General features: G+C 40.9%; 1 protein-coding gene across 2 annotated transcripts in view; it reads left to right on the top strand.

Moving 5' to 3' along the window:
- The window catches only part of SLC28A3 (solute carrier family 28 member 3), a 141,658-nt gene that overhangs the window by 57,871 nt on the left and 60,474 nt on the right, over nucleotides 1–23,313 (top strand). For both annotated transcript variants that reach the window (XM_030193667.1, XM_030193668.1), the window contains 4 exons: nucleotides 3,881–3,972; nucleotides 9,714–9,903; nucleotides 12,869–13,013; nucleotides 18,205–18,318. In XM_030193667.1, the coding sequence (XP_030049527.1) occupies nucleotides 3,881–3,972; nucleotides 9,714–9,903; nucleotides 12,869–13,013; nucleotides 18,205–18,318 (541 nt within the window). The remainder of the gene's footprint in view (nucleotides 1–3,880; nucleotides 3,973–9,713; nucleotides 9,904–12,868; nucleotides 13,014–18,204; nucleotides 18,319–23,313) is intronic.

Genomic DNA, 23,313 nt, shown 5'->3' with positions numbered 1-23,313 from the left:
CAAAACAGAATAGTGAATGGGCAGAGACTGCTCCCTACAATTAATGTATGGGAAGTTAAAATGCCACTGAAAAAATGTAGCTAACTGCTTCATGTTATCTCTCATTCGGTTACTGTTAAGCATAGTAGAGAACTTTTCTATGAGGTAACTGAATGGCACAATGGTAGAAATAGACAATAGTAAGAGGATTACCATACAGAACTCCAAGATGTAAGATCACTGAACATATAAAGAGGAATCCAATAAAATTTATATGGAAATGTAATGTTTGATTTTAACAAAATATTTCTAAAAAGCAAGGAAAAGACCTCAAAACACCCGACCGCTTACTTTCAGTTTTCAGCGGCTTTAACTGGGGGCGTGGTGTTCATCACTGGTCATAAAAACCTTGCTTGGAAAGAATTGTTTTAACTTTTAATTTATTTCCAAATAGATTTTAACAATGTTGCTCTTTTTGCAAGAAAATGTTTTTAAATATATTGACAATATCAATGCTAACTTCAAATTTTCTTTGGTTCATGAAAACCTTCACTGATTCTCATGAAGTGCTCTAAAGCAGCTTTACAAAGATAAAGTAAAGTCGAGCACTTATCTGTTAAAATCAAACATTATATTTCCATATAAATTTTATTGTACAATGGTAGAAATACCCACATCAGTTAACATGGACATTTTACAATTATTGTATTTTAATTTTGGCCGGTAACCTGGGTAACTGCAAAATCTCGATGCATATTAGTAAATAGACCCTTTTAGTACGTGGAGGAGTGGCCTAGTGCTTAGGGTGGTGGACTTTGGTCCTGAGGAACTGAGTTCAATTCCCGGCACAGGCAGCTCCTTGTGACTCTGGGCAAGTCACTTAACCCTCTATTGCCCCATGTAAGCCACATTGAGCCTGCCATGAGTGGGAAAGCATGGGGTACAAATGTAATAAAAATAAAATATATCTCTAAGTTAGAACTTACTGTATTCACCCAATGATATTTAGATACAATCAGCATAGTCCACTTTTCACAATACTTCACTAAGAGGTCCTTTTACTAAGGTGCGCTAAAAAAATGGCCTGCGCCAGTGTAGGCACGGATTTTGGGCACACACGCAGATCCATTTTTCAGCGCGCCTGTAAAAAATGCCTTTTTAAAATTTTTGCCAAAAATGGAAGTGTGCCAAAATCAAAATTGGCATGAGTCCATTTTGGGTCTGAGCCATTGACTTAGCGGAAAGGTATCACGCATGTCAGAAAACAAAAAATATTTTTCAGATGCATGTAGCGGACACGCATCAAAAATGAAGTTACCACAAGGGCCACGCGGTAGCCCGGCGGTAACTCCAAATTGGTACACATTGGACGCACGTAAGCATCTATGTGGCTTAGTTAAAGGGCCCCTCTAATGCTAAGTGCTCCTGTGTTAGCCCTGTATTATCCGATTAGTACATGCTATACCTAACACGCTAGCTGGATAACACAGGAGCGTCCACTTTCTACCTATGACATGCCCCATTCTAAAAAAAAACCTAACACATGAGTTTCAGGCATAAATAGGCAAAATACTGCAAAATGCAAAATGTGGTAGCCTATTAGCATCTACTAACCATGCATTAAGGGTTTATCGCTGTTTAGTAAAATGGCCTCTAATTTTGCTGTACCTTTGAAGTTCTGGCACTGCCTAATTTATTTTCATTTTACAGTTTCTATTGAATATGCAAAAAAAAAGTCTTTAACTTATAAGAGAGATTCCATATATTTTGTCACTTTTATTCATATTAACTGCTTCTGGTGTAAGACTTCTGAAAAAGTTAGGAACTTATCAGAACTGCATGTCAGCAAATAGTAATTCCTTTATCCTTTGTCAACTTTCTGCCTCTTTCCATTTTCTTGACATGGTAGTCTGGCCATTTCAGTATTTAAAAGTAACCAATGAATATATACACACAACTTGCCAGTAATTCAATTTTTTAAAAACACATGTTTCCTCCTGTGACTGTTTTGAACACATATGATTGTTACATTCATAGGCGGTCGGTGGCCCAACTGTTTGGGGAGGCTAAAGGAGGCAGGGTTAGGGGTGGGGCCAGGGGTGGAGCTTAAATCCAAAATTGTCTGATAACACACAGAAAAAATAAATAAATAAAAAGTCACAATTAATACCCTTTATTAAATTTAGATATTAGCTATGTATCATATGTCAAAGAATAAAGTGGTTGCTCAAAGCATATACTAACCACAATCGCTGAACTGCAAAACACTATGCACAACTTTGTGCAAAAACACACTCAGAACCTTACTGTACCATAAATATTACACTGGGCAGAACCTAATACACCAATATACCACCCATACGGAAAATGCAGACCGTCAACAATATGAAACAAGGGATCATATCATCACAATTCTCATGTAGAGCCACAAAACACCCTAATTAATGTGGGATAAAATGCCATAAATAAGTAAATAAATATAAACTTTTAATGTTGAGCACCTGATTCTCAAAGTGGACATATTCCAAACAGTATAATAAAATAAAATGATCTTTTCTACCTTTGTTGTCTGGTGACTTTTTCTGATCATGCTGGTCCAGTATCCGATTCTGCTGCTATCTGTCCTCAGTGCAGGTCAGGAAGTCATCCTCGTTAAATATCTCCCTAGCAACCCAGGATACCTCCAGCCAACCCCCCCCCCCTCCCAGCAGTAAGGTAAACAAACCATAAACCAATTTCTACAACTGATTCAAAAGGCTAGAGGGCTTTCACTGCAGCTCCTGCTGTGAGGATGGAGGTAAATCAACAATTTAAACCCCTCAGAGCACAGCAGGGGAGGCTTAGCCTCTCCAAGCCTCTTATACCGGGCGCCTATGGTTACATTCCCGTTTTATCTCTTCCATTTTCATCAAGCAAGGATTGTGATAGAGTTTAGATAAAAGTTAGATCAGAAATAAACATGTGAAGGATAATTTTATAAACTGGGTGCTAATATTTACATGTTTGTTATGCACATAAATGTTTAGAATAGTTTAGTTTAGTTTATTTAATCTTGATGTGCTGCCCTTCATAAAATCAGAGCAGTTTACATTCAAAAAGAAAAGGAAAAGGAACTCTAACTTACAACAGAACTTCACAACTCAAGGCCAGGAGGAAAAGCATCAGTAAATAAATGTGTCTTTAAAGCAATCTTGAAGCGTGAATATGATTGTTGAATACGAAGACAAAAAAGTAAAGTATTCCAGAGAGATGGTCACAAAGAGAAGAAAGCAGAATATTAGGTAGATTGTAATCTAGTGTCAGCTACAGCTGGAGTAGTTAATTAGTTCTGATTTGAGGAACAGAGGGAGTGTGTAGAACAATACAGAATAATCAGTGATGATAAATAGGACAGGATGTGTGTGAAAAGTATTTTTTGTGTAAGGATCAAAATTTTATATTAAATACAGTGAGTTATAGGAAGCTAGTGGTGCTGTTTAAGTACCGGAGAAATATGGTCATACCATCATAAGCCTGTAAGGATATGAATGGCAATATTCTGAAACAATTGCAATCTTCTAATTTGATAAGATGGTAAACCTGGTATATAATATTACAGTAGTTCAATTCTGAGATAACAAGGGAGTGAAGTAGTATTGAGCAGGCCTCATTATCTAAAAATCCTAAGTGGAGTGGCCTAAGGGTTAGATTAGCAGGTTTTGATCTTGGCAGCCTGTGTTCAATTCCCACTGCAGCTCCTTGTGACCTTAGGCAAGTCACTTAACCCTCTATTGCCCCAGGTACAAGGCCCTCTAGGGATAGAGAAAGTACCTGCATATAATGTGTACAGTGCTGTAGAAGTAGTAATACATTTTCCCTCACAATATTTATTCATCTGTTCTATATGTTGTCTTTCTTCTAGGTGGCTGGAAAGAAAATACAATGCAGTGCGTGATTTTTACAGAAAGCATAAAACCATTATCTGGCGTGTCATCTATGGAATTCTGTTAATAGGTACTTAGTATTATTCTGAGAAAAGAGATAAAAAACCAAAGTAGCTATCTTGCAAAATGTATATCATGATTTCGCTATCATCATACTGCGGTTAAAATGTACATTCTCTTAAAGATCCTGAACTGAGCCACTGTTCCCTCTAAGCTGAGCGGGAGTCCTCCATCTATAATTCTGTCAGTGGGTGGTGCTGTTTCACTATCGCATTTTGAATAGTGAGGGACACCCAAGCTCTGCAGGACTGCAAGGGACCTGCCTGCCTTTAGCCTTTGAAAACACTATCGAATCACCACCTCCCACTGGCAGAAATGCAGTTAGATGACTCCCGCTCAGCTTAGAGAGAACAGTGCCGAGGACACCAACCTAATGTCTATTATTTTACCTGGTAGTATGGAATGCTAGTCCTGCATTGTACTGTTTTGGGGTCTTGCCAGGTACTTGTAACAGGATGCTGGGCTTGATGGACCTTCGGCCTGTCCCAGTATGGCAATATGTATGTACTTATGTACTTATACACAGCAGCATTGAACAAAATATAAAACATGCCATTTGCAGAATACAACCTTCAAAAAATGGCATACATGGTTTTCAGGGTATCCCTGCAATGTTGAAAAATAAAACCAATCACAAATGTGAAAAATCATAAAACATTTCAAACATATCTTTTGTTGTTGTGGTTGCCATGGAAATAATCCATTGTAATATGTAGACAATTCGATGAAAGCATTATTGAATCTTCCATGGTACAACAAACAGAGGTAAAGGTGAAGCACAACTTTTATTGGCAGCGATTCTGTACTCAAAATGTGCTGACTTGGGGAATGTAGTGCCAACAGTAATGATTGTAACTAAAACCCAGAGAGAGAGTAATTTTCAAAGCCATTTTTGTGGCCTGTGGAATGGCCTTTTACAAAACTGTCCACTTGATAGACATGTAAACCAAAATACACACTGCGTGTTTGCAAGCAAGTTTGAGCAGAGTTTTCCCCAAGGGCTTTCCATTTCTGCCCACATCTTGTGCATACAGCTTTGTATATGTAATTGTGTTTGAGGATTTTTGTTGGGATCATTTTCAAAACCACCTATGTTCAGTTTGAAAATTGGTGAAATTTATGTATATATTTGCCACTTGTCTCATGCAAGCGGTTATCAAATCACCCCTATGAGGGCAGTTTTGAAACTGTGGAACTTTGCATCTGTTGGCAGCTCCATCCAGACCACATCTCCAGGAATGCCTGCACACAAGTCATGTAAATGTAGATGCTATCTAGTGATGCACTTTTTTTTTTTTTTTTGCCTTTGCACCCCCCAAGGCACAGGTTTATAAGACTCTTTTTCCTTGTGTAAAACATGCTTTAGAGCAGAAAATGCTATATGAAATTAGGACCTATGAGAGTAATTCTATAGCAGGTCACCTGGGTTTGCAGATCAGGCCTGTTCAAAGCCTATTTTTGAAAAACATAGAGGTCCCTGTTTACTAAGCCATGTTGCAGGTGCGCTAGCATTTTTACTGTGTGTTAACACACCTTAGTAAACAGGGCCCCTGGACTCCTACATCTCTTTATAAAATCATGCCTACAATGATGCCATGGGCGTTTACATCTGCTTGGTAGTTAATAAGATACAAGCAAACACACATATTTTATAAAATATGCATGTTAATTGCTACCCACCCAGTCTCCACACTGAATGCACCTACACATGAGTGCATAAAAGTATTTGTGTCATTACACAAACTTTTATGTGTGGATTAATTTCATTAGGAGTATTTTATGCATGCATACTGTCATGTACATGCAAAAAAAGGAGAGACCTTGGGGTGTTGGTGTCGGAGGATCTGTAGGTGAAGAAACAATGCGACAAGGCGACGGCCGTGGCCAGAAGGATGCTAGGCTGCATAGAGAGGCACATAACCAGCAGAAGAAAGGAGGTGTTGATGCCCGTCTATAAATCGTTGGCGAGGCCCCACTTGGAGTATTGTGTTCAGTTTTGGAGGCCGTATCTTGCTAAAGATGTAAAAAGACGAAGCGGTGCAAAGAAAAGCTACGAAAATGGTATGGGATTTGTGTTGCAAACTGTACGAGGAGAGACTTGCTGACCTGAACATGTATACCTTTGAGGAAAGGAGAAGCAGGGGTGATATGACACAGACGTTCAAATATTTGAAAGGTATTAATCCGCAAATGAACCTTTTCCAGAGACGGGAAGGCAGTAGAACTAGAGGACATGAATTGAGGTTGAAGGGGGGCATGGTTGTATATTTCCATTTTTTTTATGTGTAAGCATTTTTTAAATGTTGCTTTGTATGCATTCGGTGAAGGCATTAATACATGTTTCATGGATTTTATACATTCAGTATCTGTTCCTTCTCCAGCAGTGGTTCACTTTAATAAGTGACGCTTGCTTTAAAAAAATGGTTCTATAACTGATGCACTATAAAGTGTCACATGGGTATGTGTCACACTTGACAATATGAAGCTGGTCAAAGTAACACTTGAGGAAGTGTCGCTTGCTCTTCTGTCTTAAAATCCATAAGGAAAGTGGAAGAGACTGGGACCAGCCCAATCAGAAAAATAAAGTACTTAGACTCAAAGGTAGAAAAGAAAAAAATATTTTTATTTAATACTTTTTTAAGGACTGAGCTGTGCCTGCGTTTTGAAATGTACATTTTTTTCTATTTTTGTGTTTAGCAGAATACAGGAGAAAATTACATTTCTGTTTCTCTTTTATCAGTATTTGCATTGCTTATAGAGTCTGGCTTTCTTGGGGGGGAGGGTCTCCATTTCAGTTTTTATCTGCATGTTTTTTTGTGGTTCCCTATTCTATATCACATAAGGAACTAGAATCATAGAGAAACATAGAAATATGATGGCAGATAATAGCCAAATGGCCCATCCAGTCTGCCCATTCACAGCAAATCTTTCTCCTCCTTTCACTAAGAGATCCCATGTGCCTGTCCTACGTGTTTTCTAAAATTCAGTCACAATTCTCATCTCCATCACCTACACCAGGAGGCGATGCCACACATCCATCACCCTTTCTGTGAAAAAGTATTTCCTCAGATTACTACTGAGCCTATAACCTCTTAACTTCATTTTATGCCCTCTCATTCCAGAGTTTTCCTTCATTTGAGAGGCTCACCTCCTGTACACTGATGCCACAGAGGTATTTAAACGTCTCTATCATATCCCCTCTCACGCCTTTCTTCCAATGTATACATATTGAGAACCTTAAGTCTGTCCCCATACGCTTTATAATAGAGACCACTGACCAATTTTGTAGCTGCCTTCTGGACCGACTCTATCTTGTTTATATCTTTTCATAGGTGTGGTCTCCAGAATTGAACACAATATTCTAATGCAAGGGCACTATCACCTCTTTTTTCCTGCTGTCCATTCCTCTCCCTATGCACCTGAGCATCCTTCTGGCTTCTGTCCGTGTTCTGCACGTGTGATCGAGGTGAAGGATTCTGCTTGCATGTAGTCTGTAGGAATATGTAACAGTCCAACTTGTTCCAGTTTCCCAATAGTAGGTATATTGGTGCTCTAGGGCACAGTGTAATATTTATTGCACTGTCTTTTCATACGTGTTAGGTTTTCTGTATAGGTTTTGAGTATCTTTTTGCAGGGTTTTGTGTTATTTCATAAAGTGTCTGGCCCTATTTGAAAGCAGGCTCTGGGGAAAGGGCCGTCAAAATTCTCAACAGCAGTGGTCTAAACATCTTGTATAGTGGCCTAGTGGTTAAAGCACTAGTCTTAACCTCCGGAGGTACCAAGTTCAAATCCCACCACTGCTCCTTGTGGTCTTGGGCAACTCACTTAAACCTCTGTTGCCTCAGGTACAAACTTAGGGCCCTGTTTACTAAATTGTGCTGTAGGTGTGCTAATGATACACCCACCCATTATATTCCTATGGGTGTCTCTATTGTTAGCATACACTAATTTTTAGCGCACGCTAAAAAGTTAGCATGCCTACAGCGTGGCTTAGTAAACAGGGACCTTAGATTGTAAGCCATCCAGGGAAAGAGGAATACCCAGTGTATCTGAATGTAACTCACCTTCAGCTATTACTGAAAAAGGTTTGAGCAAAATCCAAACAAATACAAAAATCACACAAACAAAAACACATCGGCTTTAAACAAAGTGTCTGGAAGTAGAAGGAACATTTGATGATCAGAATTTGAGTATTTTTGTGTGGTGAGTAGTAAGAGGGATAAAGTTAGCATGCCTACAGCGTGGCTTAGTAAACAGGGACCTTAGATTGTAAGCCATCCAGGGAAAGAGGAATACCCAGTGTATCTGAATGTAACTCACCTTCAGCTATTACTGAAAAAGGTTTGAGCAAAATCCAAACAAATACAAAAATCACACAAACAAAAACACATCGGCTTTAAACAAAGTGTCTGGAAGTAGAAGGAACATTTGATGATCAGAATTTGAGTATTTTTGTGTGGTGAGTAGTAAGAGGGATAAAGCACTTAGGGGACCTTTTACTAAGCTGCATAAGCGTCTATGCATGCCCAACACATGCCAAAGTGGAGTTACCAAACAGCAACCATGTGGTTCTTGTGGTAATTTCATTTTGGCGTGCGTCCAATATGCACACCTGAAAAATATTTTCAGACGCGTGGAACAGACATGCGCCAAGTGGCATTTGGCATACGTAGGTCATTACTGCCTGGTTAGCGTGTGAGTCTTTACCACTAGGTCAATGGCTGGTGGTAAGATCTCAGACCCAAAATAGGCGCTTGACAATTTTCATTTTGCCGCACGTCCATTTTCGGATGCTTGCTTGCATTTAACACTGTGACTATGCAGAGTCAGGGGTCAGCATTGTTTTATATTAGAGTTCCATGCCCATTCCCAGGGGCAGCGGAATACCGTTTTGTTTGGGGGGGCACAAGCACCTCCCCGAACCCCACTCTTCACCTCCCTTAACCCCACCATTCACTCTTCATTTAATTATGAAATCACACCAGTGGATAAAACGCACCAGTGGATTATCCACACCAGTGGATAATCAGTGCAAGATGTCTCTGAACTGCAATATAGAAGCCAGCGTACCCATAGCTCAGGCTTTCCAGATTCTTCTTTCTTTCCTTTCACTCAGACACCTAACATTCTTCTAGTGGAAATTGTTTAAATTAATTTAGTCCCCTTCACCTTGTGTTGAACTTTGCTTTAAGGAAGGTGGTACTTAAGTACAAAAAAGCATAACTTGCAAAATAATATCCAACAATCTTTAGAAAGAACTTAATAAGCAGTAACTCATGTTCAAATGGTAGACAGTTGCATGAAGATATAAGCAACTTTAGGCTTCAGAAAAAGAGAATGTATCTGAGTTGTATAGAATTTGAGTGGAGAAGTAGTCTAGTGGTTAGTGCAGCAGACTCTGATCCTGAGGAATTGGGTTCAATTCCCACTACAGCTCCTTGTGACTCTGGGCAAGCCACTTCACCCTCCATTGTCCCAGGTACAAAATAAGTACCTGTATGTAATATAAAAACCACTTTGAATGTAGTTGGAAAAAACACAGAAAGGCAGTACATAAGTCCCATTCCCTTCCCAAATAGAGGACCCATAGAAAAGAAATCATTCACACTTTGCCAAGTTAGGATAAAAGTCTTCCAGGTCTTCTCTTCCCACTTAGCCATTATCACAGGTTTGCTTCTTCATTCCTCAGAGCTTTCTGATTCAATCTGTATTGGTTGTTTAATGCATATTTTTTGTTTTTTTTCTGTACAGGTTTTTTGGCGCTAGTGATTGCAGCTTGTGTTCTGAACTTTCATCGAGCCCTTGCACTTTTTGTGCTAACAGTCTTGGCCATTTTTTTTGTTTTCTGGGACTTTTTTATGGCCAAATATGAAAAGAAAATTGTCAAATGTTTTTCTCCTTGTGGAAGTTTTCTTGAAAGACAGTGGTTTTGGATGAAATGGTAAATTTATTTATTTTGCTTTAAAAGGGGGACAGTATAAACTGTAGCCTACGGGTGTTGGCTTGAAAGCTTAGCAATGTATTTTTGTTATCAAATTGAAAGTATCTTGGAAGATTTCTGTAATCATAACTTTTCTAAATTACTTCTACTGAGGTGTGAGTAACATTGTCTGGCAACATGCTTCCATGGAAGACTTCATCAAGAAAAATATATCCTGTATTTTAAATCAGTGGTTTCACAAACCAACTTAATTTGATATCCTGTACTAACGATTTGATTGGTTTTGGTCTATGGAAGACTCAGCACTAGGCTAAAACCCTAAACTTACTCCTGCTTCCTGGGCTGGTTGAGGTTTGGAGTATTGTGGAGTTGTTCCTTATATGCTGTAGCCTCTTGAGGGGAAATGATCCCTGTGCTTTATTCTCTAGCCCCATCTACTGACTGACTTTCTGCAGTTCAGAGCATCTGATTTTCACTGTTGAGAGAAAAGGTCAAGTTAGCTAAGAGCTCCTCCATTGGAGCCATTAAGTCATAGTTGTGAAGATGAGGAATAAGGGGCAGAAATGTCCTACTTGCTATTAATGATGCTAATATGATATACTCATTTCTTATCATTCCCTTTTGTCTTATAATAGTTCAGAAGCTCCGGGTTCAGTAAAGTCCCAGTCAAGTCTATCAGACTTAAGTGGCAACAGAGGGGTGGAGCTGGGAGCAAAGAACCAGATAGAGGGGTCTGAAACTCTTTCCGTGTAAACAATCGGCACACATAGGCTTTATTGGCAGATGGGCCAGAGACGTATCACCAGAACATACTCAGAACAGGATAGGATTGGGTTGGGAAAGAACTAGAGGAGGTCACCTGTGGACAGGGCATGTATGACCCAGCTGCAGTCACAAGGGCACGTTCCAGCTCACCTGCCCAAACACAAGTCCACATATGCAGTCAACTGCATATATGTGATGCAGTCCTACAGCAGTATGCCGCTGAAGCAAAATTACAAGCATATACATATTTCATTTAAGTCTTAAGAATAGAACTTTACATTCTTGTTATTTAGTGAGCAATTCTATATTCAAGCAGCTAACATTTACGCACTTGTTATGGGCTGAAATGTTTAGACTATTAGCATATACATGTAACTTAAACAATATTGTAAGTTGTGCATGTCCCTGCATCAGTTAGACGTGTACACTTAACCTGCTCTATGGCTGGCATTACCTGTGAGTCACGTGCCAAAATATTAGGTGCTTATCTACCAGGTTGCAGTAGAATTCTATAATGGAATCCAGGCACCCAGGTTCCTTTCTAGAATAAGTTCCTCACACATGCCCTCAGGACACCTAAATGGAGGCACTCAGTGATAGAGTTGCCCTCATAATAGGGATTTGGATTGAGCTCATATCTTTTTTCATTAGTAGTTCATGGTGAGTGAGTTACATTCAGGTATATTTCCCTGTCCCTGAAGGACTCCCAATCTAAGTTTGTACTTCAGAACCTGAAGGATGTGAAGGGCAATTTTATAAACAGGAGTCTAAAGATAGGCACCAATTGTGTGCATGATTAGCAACACCAATTAAAAATTACGCGCATAAGTGCTAGGTTCTATTCTATAACATATGCACCAAAACGCTTAGCACATAAGTGAGAGAGGGGGGTGTAAACATGGGCGAAGTGTAGGCAAATGGACGTGTCTCAGAGATATACATATGGGGCTAGATTCTATATATGGTGCCTAAAAAATCAGTGTCAAAAAACCTGCTAAGTGGTATTCTATACGCTATGCCGAAGGTTTGGCATGATTCATAGAATTAACGTTTAAGTAGAGAGGTCATGAACAAATTTAGGCGCCACCATTTGCACCAATGAAAACATGGTGCAAATGCCTGTGCCTAAATTTACTTGCAGAGCACCATTATTCTATAATGACATACATAACCTGAGTGGAGGAGTAGCCTAGTGGTTAGAGCACCAGTCTTGCAATCCAGAGGTAACCAGTTCAAATCCCACTGCTGCTCCTTGTGATCTTGGGCAAGTCACTTAACCCTCCATTGTCTCAGGTATAAACTTAGATTGTGAGCTCTCCTGGGACAGAGAAATATCCAGTATACCTAAATGTAGCTCACATTGAGCTACTACTGAAAAAGGCATGAGCAAAATCTAAATAAATAACTCAAAACCACACCCCAAAATGCCTATGACCCTCCCATTTCAACACCCCTTTTCTTGGACTGCAAGTAAATTTTAGGTGCAAATCCCAAGCCTAAATTTATGCGCATTTGTCCCAATTAAATCTAATTAGTGCCAATAAAATTTCTTGTTAAAAAGCCAATTATTGACACTAATTGGCTCATTATTCTATTAAATTGTGCACGCAAATTGGGAATGCGCCTAAATTTGTTTGCATAATTATTGGCGACCTTCATAGAATCAGGGGAATAACATATAGAATGCAATAAATTACGCACACTTCTCAGCACAGTTAGGTGCCATCCAGTGGCTTAGGAAGGGGGGGCGGGGGGGCGTTCCGCCCCGGGTGCACGCCGCTGGGGGGGTGTCGGCTCCGCTGGTTCCCTGCTCCCTCTGCCACTTACAGCAAGGCCATTTCGGTGGGGAGCCTTTACTGCCACCCACTGAGATGGCGGTAGGGGTCCTGCAGGGAGCAGTGCTGCTCGATTACCACAGGTTAAGTTCCGGTGCTACAAAAATCTTTAACAATTCCTGTAGCGACGGAAATGGAGCATGCTGAGGGTGAGAACTCCTGCGGTAATTGTGGATTGGTGTATGGCAAGCCCATTGCCATGCCATAACCCTTTAGAAAAAGGACCCCTAAGTAGCTTGTCCAAGATCAAAAGCAGCATCAGTGGGATATCGACCAGGCTTCCTTGGTTCTCAGCCTACTGCTCTTAACCATTATGCTATTTTCCCACTGCAATTGTCAATAATTGTCAATTCCTCTGTTTCTAGGGTTTTGTGGGCATGTTTGATTGTAGGCATTATATGCTGGCTCATCTTTGACACTGCCAAATTGGGAAGCAATCAGCTCATATCTTTTGGTGGACTCGTCATGTACGTTGTACTGATGTTCCTCTTTTCCAAACACCCAGCCAGAGTAAGTACTCAATCTTCTTAGTTATTTCAGTGTAATTTCCTTAGAGAAGCTAAAATGACAAGGGGGGTGGTGGCACATTACAGATTAACCGATATACTGAGGCTGAACTTTAAAGAGCTCAAAAAGCCTTGCAGCTTAAAAAAAAAAACTATTCACGCACCTGCATAGACACGTTAACTTATTAAAACAAAATTTAAAAAACAAAACATTGGTTAGTGCTCATAAAAAGTTAAGAGACTGCCACGGTCTAAACAGAACAGCGGCATTGTGCTCAAATAATATAATCATTGCTTGTGTAGATTCCAACGTCTCCTTCTCATCCTCCTCCATTGCCTCCCAGTTCAAATCCTAGTGCTGTTCCTCCTCCGCTGCCTCCCAGTTCAAATCCCACTGCTGCTGCTCCTCCTCCTCCTCCATTGCCCTGGGTACAAAACAATAAGATTGTGAGTCCTCCAGCTATAGGTAATAAGTAAAGGTAGAACAAAGCAGAGAGAAGAGGATGGGATGATACCTTTTTTATTGGACTAACTTAATACACTTTTTGATTACCTTTCAAAGGTAACCCTTCTTCTTAGTCCAATAAAAAAGGTATTGTCTTGTTTTCTTTTCTCTGTTTTGTTTTATTTCTATTTATTACCATTAAAAGTGGACTAGCACGGCAACCACATCACTCTACTCCAGGGACAGGGAGATTTGTACATGGCAAAAAGACAGATCAGTCAAGTATTGCCCATTTTCGGAGCACAAACCATAGCCTGCCAGGCACCGACCTGATTTCCCAACTACTGGCTTCTTGTAACTTAAACAGCAACACATCAGTGGGATCCACATCAGTGTGGGCTTAAATATAATTTATGTTATGCTCATACACAGTACATGCAGATAAGAAGCATGAAATATACATTAAATGTCCCCACAGACATAATAATATTCATAGGTAGAGCATGATGTCTATTACATTAGTGTTTCCCAAGTCCCATCCTGGAGTGCCCCTTGCGGGTCAGGTTTTCAGGATACCCGCAATGGATGTGAATGAAAGAGATTTGCATATAATGGACCAGTTTGTGCGGATCAAGTTCATGCGTGTTGATTGTGGATATCCTGGGGGCCTGACTGGTGGGGGGTGCTCCAGGACTGGACTTCGGAAACACTGTATTACATATACTTCCATATAGATACAGCCTCTACAAGCCAAAGTGGAAAACATTGTTTATGTTTGTATGTATGATTGTTTATAGCTGTCTGTGTGAATTGTTAACTGCTTAGACTTTATTAATACCAGTACATGGCATGCCACACCTTGCCTGCATATATTATTTGCATGTATATTTGCATATTGTTTCTATATGATGATTGTTTTTGATATATCATGCATGCAATGCTATATAATGCCTTTCCGACTAAAAGTCATGTACATTTTAAATTAGTATTGGAATCTGAGGACGGTGCCAGGCAGACTTCTATGGTCTATGCCCCAGAAATGCCAAAGAGAGACAGTGATCAAGTATTTTACATTACTTTCATTGTTGGTTTAATCATGAATTGATAATGAGTATGACTGTTGGGCATACTGGATGGACCGTTTAGGTCTTTATCTGCAGTCACATACTATGTTATATTATTTTAAATTAATTAGTATAGATGGTGGAGATGAAAACAGTAATGGAATTAAAAAATGTGTGGGATAAACAGAAAAGAACCCTGTATAGAAAGCATGGAACCAAACAAGTCTAACAATGATTAGATGACAAAACACCAATAATTGGGAAACAAAACCAGTGCCGGACAGACTTATACGGTGTGTGCCCTGATCAGGGCTGGACAGATTCAGCTTCAGTAGCTTGAGAACAAGGCCAGTTCCAGGCAGACTTAAATGGCAACGACAAATCAAGTATACATATGTAGTATCACATCGTACCTTATACTATGTTTATCTTGTTGGGCAGACTGGATGGACATTACATGTCTTTATCTGCCATCATCTACTATGTTACTATCCAGCTCATTTTCGAAAGAGATCTCCGGCTGTCTTCTGACACAAATCAGTAGAAGGCTGGCCATCTCCTGAACCCGGCCAAATCGGTATAATCGAAAGCCGATTTTGGCCGGCGCCAACTGCTTTCCGTCGCGGACCCAGCGAAACTTCAAGGGGGCGTGTCGGTAGGGTAGTGAAGGCAGGATGGGGGCGGAACAGGGGCGTGCTCACAAGATGGCCGGCTTCGCTCGATAATGGGAAAAAAAGCTAGGCTTGACGAGCATTTCGCCAGCTTTACTTGGTCCCTTTTTTTTTCACTACCAAGCTTCACAAAGCAGCCCCAACTGACCAAATGACCACCGGAGGGAATCGGGGATCACCTCTCCTTACTCCCCCAGTGGTCACCAACCCCCTCCCACCCAAAAAAAACCAAAACGTTTTTGCCAGCCTCTATGCCAGCCTGAAATGTCATACCCAGCTCCCTGATAGCAGTATGCAAGTCCCTGGAGCAGTTTTTAGTGGGTGCTGTGCACTTCAGGCAGGTGGACCCAGGCCCATCCCCCCCTACCTGTTACCCTTATGGTGGTAAATGGAGCCATCCAACCCCCCCCCCCCCAAAACCCACTGTACCCACATGTAGGTGCTCCCCTTCACCCATAAGGGCTATGGTAGTGTTGTAAAGTTGTAGGTAGTGGGTTTTGGGGGGGATTTGGGGGGGCTCAGCAAACAAGGTAAGGGAGCTATGTACCTGGGAGCTATTGTTATTTTTTTTTTTTTTAATTTTTAGAAGTGCCCCCTAGGGTGCCCGGTTAGTGTCCTGGCATGTGGGGGGGGGGCCAGTGCACTACAAATGCTGGCTCCTCCCATACCAAATGCCTTGCATTTTGCCGGGTTTGAGATGGCCGGGCCCGGTTTCCATTATGGCTGAAAAATGAAGCCGGCCATCTCCTCTACACCCGGCGATCGATTTAGCCGGCTCCAACCGTATTTCGAAAATACGGTTGGCTCCGCCCCCTTGTGGCGCCGGCCCCGAAGATGGCCAGCCAGCTATTTGGCCAGCGCTGTTCAATTATGCCCCTCCAAGCCATACTTTGTATTGTTATTTGAATTATTTTTACTGCTGTAATTGTCTATTACTCATGTTTGATTTTCTTACTGTATACTGCCTTGAGTGAATTCCTTCAAAAAGGTGGTAAATAAATAATAGTAGCAGCTACATTTGAAAAGTGTTCCATGGTGTCATAAATGAACCTTTAACGACTAGGTAGTTTTATGACACCCTTAATTTCTACAATCTAATGGAAAAACTGTCTCTGCATCCTCCCATGACCACACCCCCTTTGGAGTTATGCATTATGAAATTTAGGCGCTCATATTATAGAATAGGACATAGAGCAAATCCATGCCTAATTACTGTCAATTAAGTGCTTGTTAACCAGTGGCGTAGCCAGAAAGCAATTTTTGGGTGGGCCAGCAGATTGGATGGTCCCTACCCCACTCCGTGTTGGACCTCTACCTTACTCCCCACATGGTCCACATCTCTCTCCTTTCCCTTCAGCCATCCCCAATCCCCTGCATATCCAGCACCTATCCCAGCTCCCCTTCTACATGTCCAGCACCTCACCTTCCCTTTAACTCCAAACCCCCGCCTGCCCGCATATGCAGCTCCTCTCCCCTTCCCCCCTGCAAATCCAGCACCTCTCCGTCTCCCCTTCTCTGCAACCTCCCCCTTGCAAGTCCAGTGCCTCCTCACCTCACAGTCTCCGTGTCCTACCCCCGCTGCAGCGCTTGCAATTTGCTATCGTCGGCGCTGCCTGACACAGCTGAGAGACACGGCACAACGTCCTGCTCCAGGGCCTTCCCTCTGCCGCGCTAATTCAACTTCCTGTTTACGCAGGGTGGAACGCACGTGGCAGAGGGAAGGTCCCGGAGTAGGACGCCACACTGTGTCTGTCAGCTGTGTCAGGCAGCGCGCCGACGATAGCAAATTTCAAACGCTGCCGCGGGGGTGGAAAATGGAGACTGTGAGGTGAGGAGGCAGTGCCGATAGCGTTAAAGGAAAGCGCTACGGTGGGGGTGGGAGAGGGTGTGAGGAGACACATCAGTGACGGAGGTGTTGGGAGTCTTCTCTGGAGGGGCCTAAGCCCAAACTGGGTGGGCCTCGTAGCTACGCCCCTGTTGTTAACACCAATTATTGATTGTTAGTATCTAATTAGTTAATTAATTCAAGTCTGGATCTGTGAACCACATCCAAATTTGCATGCTCAACTTTGGGCATCCTACACAAAACCTGGTGGTTAATGACCCAAATTTGGTCTGTCCAACCTAAATAAAGCAATGCACGGATAATTCTTCCACAGGTTGCAATACTACAAAGAATAAAAAGCAAATCCCAATTAATATATAAGGATCTTTTATATACAGATCCAGTCAACTGTGGTGGACATCTCCATTATAGGATATTATAGGCCATCTTTGTCACTTGTACTTCAAAGAGGTGATAGTATAAACATTTTTTCACACATAAAACACTGATTTACACTTGTAAAAGGCCTCTTATAAAATTACCTCATGCATTAAGGCCTTTAGAGTAGGCATACTCAGAAGACCAGTTTGGGCAGAGTGTGAATGGAGTCACAATTTACATGCATACTTTACATATTAGCATTTAGACCTGTTCCTGAGCAGGTATAAATGTCAGCAACCTCAATCTTGGTGCTATTTTTACAGGATTTCTCCTAGGCACTGATTTGTCTTTATAAAATAGACTGTTAATATGCTCTTTTTTGCCCTTCACACGTAGGCAATTTTTAAAAAATTACCATTTAAGATCCTGCCCGGTTACTGCTGGGTTAACGTGGGAGCCCTTACCGCCACCTCAATGGGTGGAAGTAAGGGCTCCTCCCCCCCCCCCCCCCCCCGAAATGGCCGCAGAGCAAGTGCTTTACTTGTCGCCTGGCCATTTCCTGTCAGAAAGCGAGACTTCCCTTTTACCAGCTGTGGTAAAAAGGGGCCTTGTTGCGCATATAAAACACATGCCCACGCCAGCGCTGCCCCCTTTTGCAGTAGCTTGGTAAAAGGGGCCCTTAGAGCTAATGCTTTGCATTTTTTACTGTGCATACATGCAAGCATAAACATCTTACTCTTTTATGAAACTAATTTTCATCAATAAACTATTCTTATTAATTGATTTTCTTGTTTTCTTTGTTTATATAGGTTAAATGGAGGCCAGTGTTTTGGGGAATAGGAATACAATTTATATTGGGACTTATTATTCTGAGAACAAAGCCAGGATATGATGCATTTGACTGGCTAGGCAACCAGGTGCAGGTAAGCTATCAAACTAAGATTTCTCATAGAGTAATATTTGTACTGAATCTTGCATATGAAGATCATGGAAATAGTAGGTATTTAGGTTTAGAAACACTATGCACTTTCTCTATTTAAATATATTAGCAGTGGAAAAGGGCAAAGGAAACCAAACAGATTTAGGGGCATAATTATCAAGATGGGATACTATTTTGATGAGTTATTTTACTACTAACTAATTCTATTTTAGCACAGGTCCCATTTTATGCAATGAGACCAAGTTACTAATAACTGGGATTAACAGTAAAATAACATCTCTTCACAATAGCTGTGATTGATACTCATGCTATTTTAGCACAAGTCTCATTTTAAGCAACAAGACCATGTCTTAATGATAGCTTGTGTTGATAACTTCCCCCCTTACTGTCTGATTCATTATTGACTTTAGCCATAACCACAGAAGACCCATATTACTAACTTTTATCACTTGCTAATTTTGTGAACCATGGTACAGATTTTGAAAGTAATGCGTTCTTTGATTGGTAGCCAGTGCAATTTTTCACGTAGGGGTTTTGCGCTTTCAAATCTCGTTTTTCCAAATATGAGCCTGGCTGCCGTGTTTTGGGCTTTCTGAAGTTTCTTTAAGATTTGTTCTTTGCATCCCACATAAATTCTGTTGCAGTAATCTACGTGGCTTAGCACCATTGATTGTATCAAGTTGCAGAATACTTCCCTCGGGAAGAATGGTTTCTCACGTTTGAGTTTCCACATTGAGTGGAACATTTTCTTAGTTGTGGATTTCACTTGGCTCTCCAGTGTGAGGTTACGATCCAGTGTGACTCCAAGGATTTTCAGGTTGTCTGAAATGGGGAGGGTATAATCTGGTGTGCTTAAGCTTATGGGGTTTTCCGCATTGTATTGAGATGAAAGGATGAGACAGTGTGGTTTTTCTGTGTTGAGTTTTAGTTGGAATGCATTTGCCCATGAATCCATGATGTTCAAGCTGAGCTTGATTTTGTTGGTGATTTCTGTCAATTTTCCTTTGTAAGGAATGTATATAGTGACATCGTCTGCATAGATGAAAGGGTTGAGGCCTTGGTTGGATAAGGACTTGGCTAGTGGGGTCATCATTAGTTTGACGAAGATCGGTGATAGTGGTGAACCTTGAGGTACTCCATAGTCTGCTATCCACTGTGGTGATATGTTTGAATTTGACTTCACTTGATATGTTCTGTTGGTCAGGAAATCCTTGATCCATCTTAGTATGCTCCCGTTAATCCCAAAGTAGTCTAGTAGTTTTAGTAGTATGTTATGGTTTACCATGTCAAATGCGCTAGACATGTCAAATTGGAGGAGGAGTATGCTTTTGCCTGTTGCTATTTCCATCTTGATTTTGGCTAGGGGAGTTATTAGTACTGTTTCAGTGCCGTGGAGGGGGTGAATCCTGATTATGATTCATGTAGTATTGAGAATTTGCTTATGTAATCAGTAAGTTGTTTAGTGACCATGCTTTCCATCAGTTTGACTGCCAATGGGATTGATGCTACTGGGCGATAGTTGGTGATTTCATTTGTTTTTTTATTGGTGTCTTTTGGTATTGGGGTGAGTAGGATATTGCCATTTTCCTTGGGGAAGAGGCCTTGTTGAAGCATGTAATTTAGGTAGGATGTGAGGTCAGCTATGAAGCGGTCAGGGGTGGATTTTATTAGGTAGCTGGGACAGGTATCCAATTTACAGTGAGTGTTGGAGAACCTACTAATCGCCTGGTTAACTGTTTTGATGGTGAGGAGTTTGAAGTTTGTCCAGATTCGGTCAGCCAGGTATTCTCCAGGGGTTGGGTCCAAGCCAGTGAGGAAGTTTTCAATATCAGTGGTGTTGTGGGGTAGCGTGTTGCGTAGGTTTGCAATTTTTTCACTGAAGTATTTAGCAAGTTTGTCTGCTGGTGGGATGTCTGACATAGTTGAGGTGACCAAGGTGGTGTCTAGTAGTTTGTTCACGAGTTGGTATAGTTTCTTCATGTCTTTGTAATCGGTCCCAATTTTAGTTTTGTAGTATGACCTTTTGATCTGTCTTATTGCATATTTATATTTTCTTTGTGTTTGCTTCCATGTGATGAGTGTGTGTTCATTTTTTGTTTTATTCCATGCTCGTTCGGATTTCCTGGATTGTGTTTTTAGCTTTTTCAATTCATCATTGAACCATGGCATCGTGTTATGCCTACGTGAGGTTTTTGTACACAAGGATGCTATTTCATCTAGAATGCTTCTACATCTTTTATCCCATTCTATGAGGTAGTATACGGAGTCCGTTTGTGCTGTCCATTCGTTCTTGTATATCTGTTGCCAGAATGTTTTCAAGTCTACGTGTCCTCTTGTGGTGTAAGTTGTGTGTTCTTGTATATGGTGTGAACCCTTCTTCCGCCATTTTAGGGATAGGTTAAGTTTATAGTGATCAGTCCATGGTGTTCTTGTCCATTTGATGTCTGTTATTAGTAGCTTTTGGTCTGTTGACAGTTTATGTGAGATGAGGTCTAGTGTGTGCCCTTTAATGTGGGTTGTTTGCATACGTGGCCATTTCAGGTCCCATAGGTGGAGGAATTCTCTGCATTCTCATGAGTTAGCGGACTTTGGGTCTTCTAGGTGAAGGTTAATGTCTCCTAGTACTAGTATGTTGGAATTGGCTACACAGGTGTTTGAGATGAAGTCCATGAAGTTTGTCTGGCCTTCATTTCAATTGCTTGCTGGTCTGTAAAATAAGATACAGTTCAGGTGATCACGTAGGGTTTTGTTGTGGATTCTGATTGAGGCAATTATAAGGTGCAGTGTTATGGACTCAGCAGTGGTTTCGGTGATGAAGTGGGATCAATAGATTAGTGCTATACCTCCACCTCTCTTTTCCTTTCTGGTCCAGTGTTTGATTTTGTATCCTGGAGGGCACAGGTCTACGATTATTGGGTCCTTTTGATCCTGGATCCAGGTTTCAGTGATAAAAAGTAGGTTGAGGTTTTCAGACATGATCCAGTCTGTTAGTATTGTTGTTTTGTTTACTACAGATCTGGCATTGGTGTAGCCCACTTTAATTTTTTGGTATGGGTCTACTATGTTTGGAATTGTGTGGATTTTTGTTAATTGTCATTTCTTTATTAGTGTGGGTTTGAATGGACTTTTCTTTCCCTTCTGTTGTGGTTTTCCACATGCTAGTGTTCTTCCTATGTTAGGGTATGGTGTTACTATCTGCGAGTGGGCTGGTTAGTGTTCGATGGATCAATGATATGGAGTGTGACTGAAAAAAACCAACTAGTGCCAAAATGAAAACCAGCTATTTTAGGGCATTCCAGGGGGGCAGAGTCAGCACTTGGTTGGTTAAGTGCCAATATTCAGAATTTAACTAGCCAGGTTAACCACATAAAAGTCAGTCCTATCTTTTTGCAGTAATCAATAGCCGGCCAAGTGTAGTGGAAATGGTGTGCAGCTGAATTCAGAAACTTTAAGGAATCTGACAAGAGTTGTACTGTGATCACTTCTGCTGCAGGCCCTGGGACTGAACTGGCATTTCTATCTCACTCCATAGAAGCAACCTGAGCTGCAATGTAAACCTGGTAGCCTGGAGGTGAAATGTTCTGTAACCATGAGTGTATTCCTCTGAGCCATCTAGTCCATCAGCAGGGATTATCCCTACATTGTGCAGAGTGTAGACAGAGTTTAAGCACACAAACAATTAACAAGGCATGTGGAAACCCAAAGAGAAATAATACAAACTGAAAAGTGAAACAAAATGTATCATTTTTTATCACTCCCAACCATTTCAGAGCTGTTTCTTACTGAAGTGACACTTTGGGAAATGCAGCAGATTATAGCGAACTGGTATAATCAGGAACATTGTCACAGAATTCTATTATTTATGGGTATCCAGCTGCTTTGAATAAATTTAAGAAGGAATGATAAAAAAGACGAACTTGAATAATGTCTACTTTTCCTTTCTTAAATTAAAATGTTGTGGTACCCAATTTTCGGTTAGCACTGGTTCTGAGTACACTTTATTTATTTACATTTATTTTCATTTTTTATAGCTATTTGTTTTTATTTATTTTTTGAATTTGCTCACACCTTTTTCAGTAGTAGCTCAAGGTAAGTTACATTCAAGTACACTGGTTATTTCTCTGTCCCAGGAGGGCTCACAATCTAAGTTTGTACCTGAGGCAATGGAGGGTTAAGTGACTTGCCCAAGATCACAAGAAGCAGCAGTGAGATTTAAACTGGCCACCTCTGGATTGCAAGACCTATGCTCTAACCACTAGGATTTACCCTCCTGCTTAAGTAGAGGAGTGTGGTAGCCGTGTTAGTCCACTCTTAAGGTTATCAATATAAATCAAACAAAATAAAACATGGAAAAGAAAATAAGATGATACCTTTTTTATTGGACATAACTTAATACATTTCTTGATTAGCTTTCGAAGGTTGCCCTTCTTCGTCAGATCGGAAATAAGCAAATGTGCTAGCTGACAGTGTATATAAGTGAAAACATTCAAGCATTACTATGACAGTCTGACAGGGTGGGAGGATGGGGGTGGGTCGGAGGTATGCATGGGGACATCAAAGCATATCATTGATATTCTAACAGGATGGGTGTGGATAGGTGAGGGGTGGGGTGATCAACAGAGAAATACAGCTTTATGGTTTATAATGGGCTAGGAACCCCATCCTCCCACCCTGTCAGACTGTCATAGTAATGCTTGAATGTTTTCACTTATATACACTGTCAGCTAGCACATTTGCTTATTTCCGATCTGGCGAAGAAGGGCAACCTTCGAAAGCTAATCAAGAAATGTATTAAGTTATGTCCAATAAAAAAGGTATCATCTTATTTTCTTTTCCATGTTTTATTTTGTTTGATTTCTATTGATAACCCTCCTGCTTACAAAGCCGCATGTCATTGCCGACACAGCCCATTTAAAGTAAATGGGCTGTATCGGCAGTACCGCACCACCAGCCGCTAGCGCAGCTTTGTAAACAGGGG

This window comes from Microcaecilia unicolor, chromosome 2 (genome assembly GCF_901765095.1).
Source record: "Microcaecilia unicolor chromosome 2, aMicUni1.1, whole genome shotgun sequence".
Taxonomy (NCBI): Eukaryota; Metazoa; Chordata; class Amphibia; order Gymnophiona; family Siphonopidae; genus Microcaecilia; species Microcaecilia unicolor.
The sequence above is the reverse complement of the archived record's forward strand: the minus strand, read 5'-3'. Positions and strand labels throughout refer to the sequence as shown.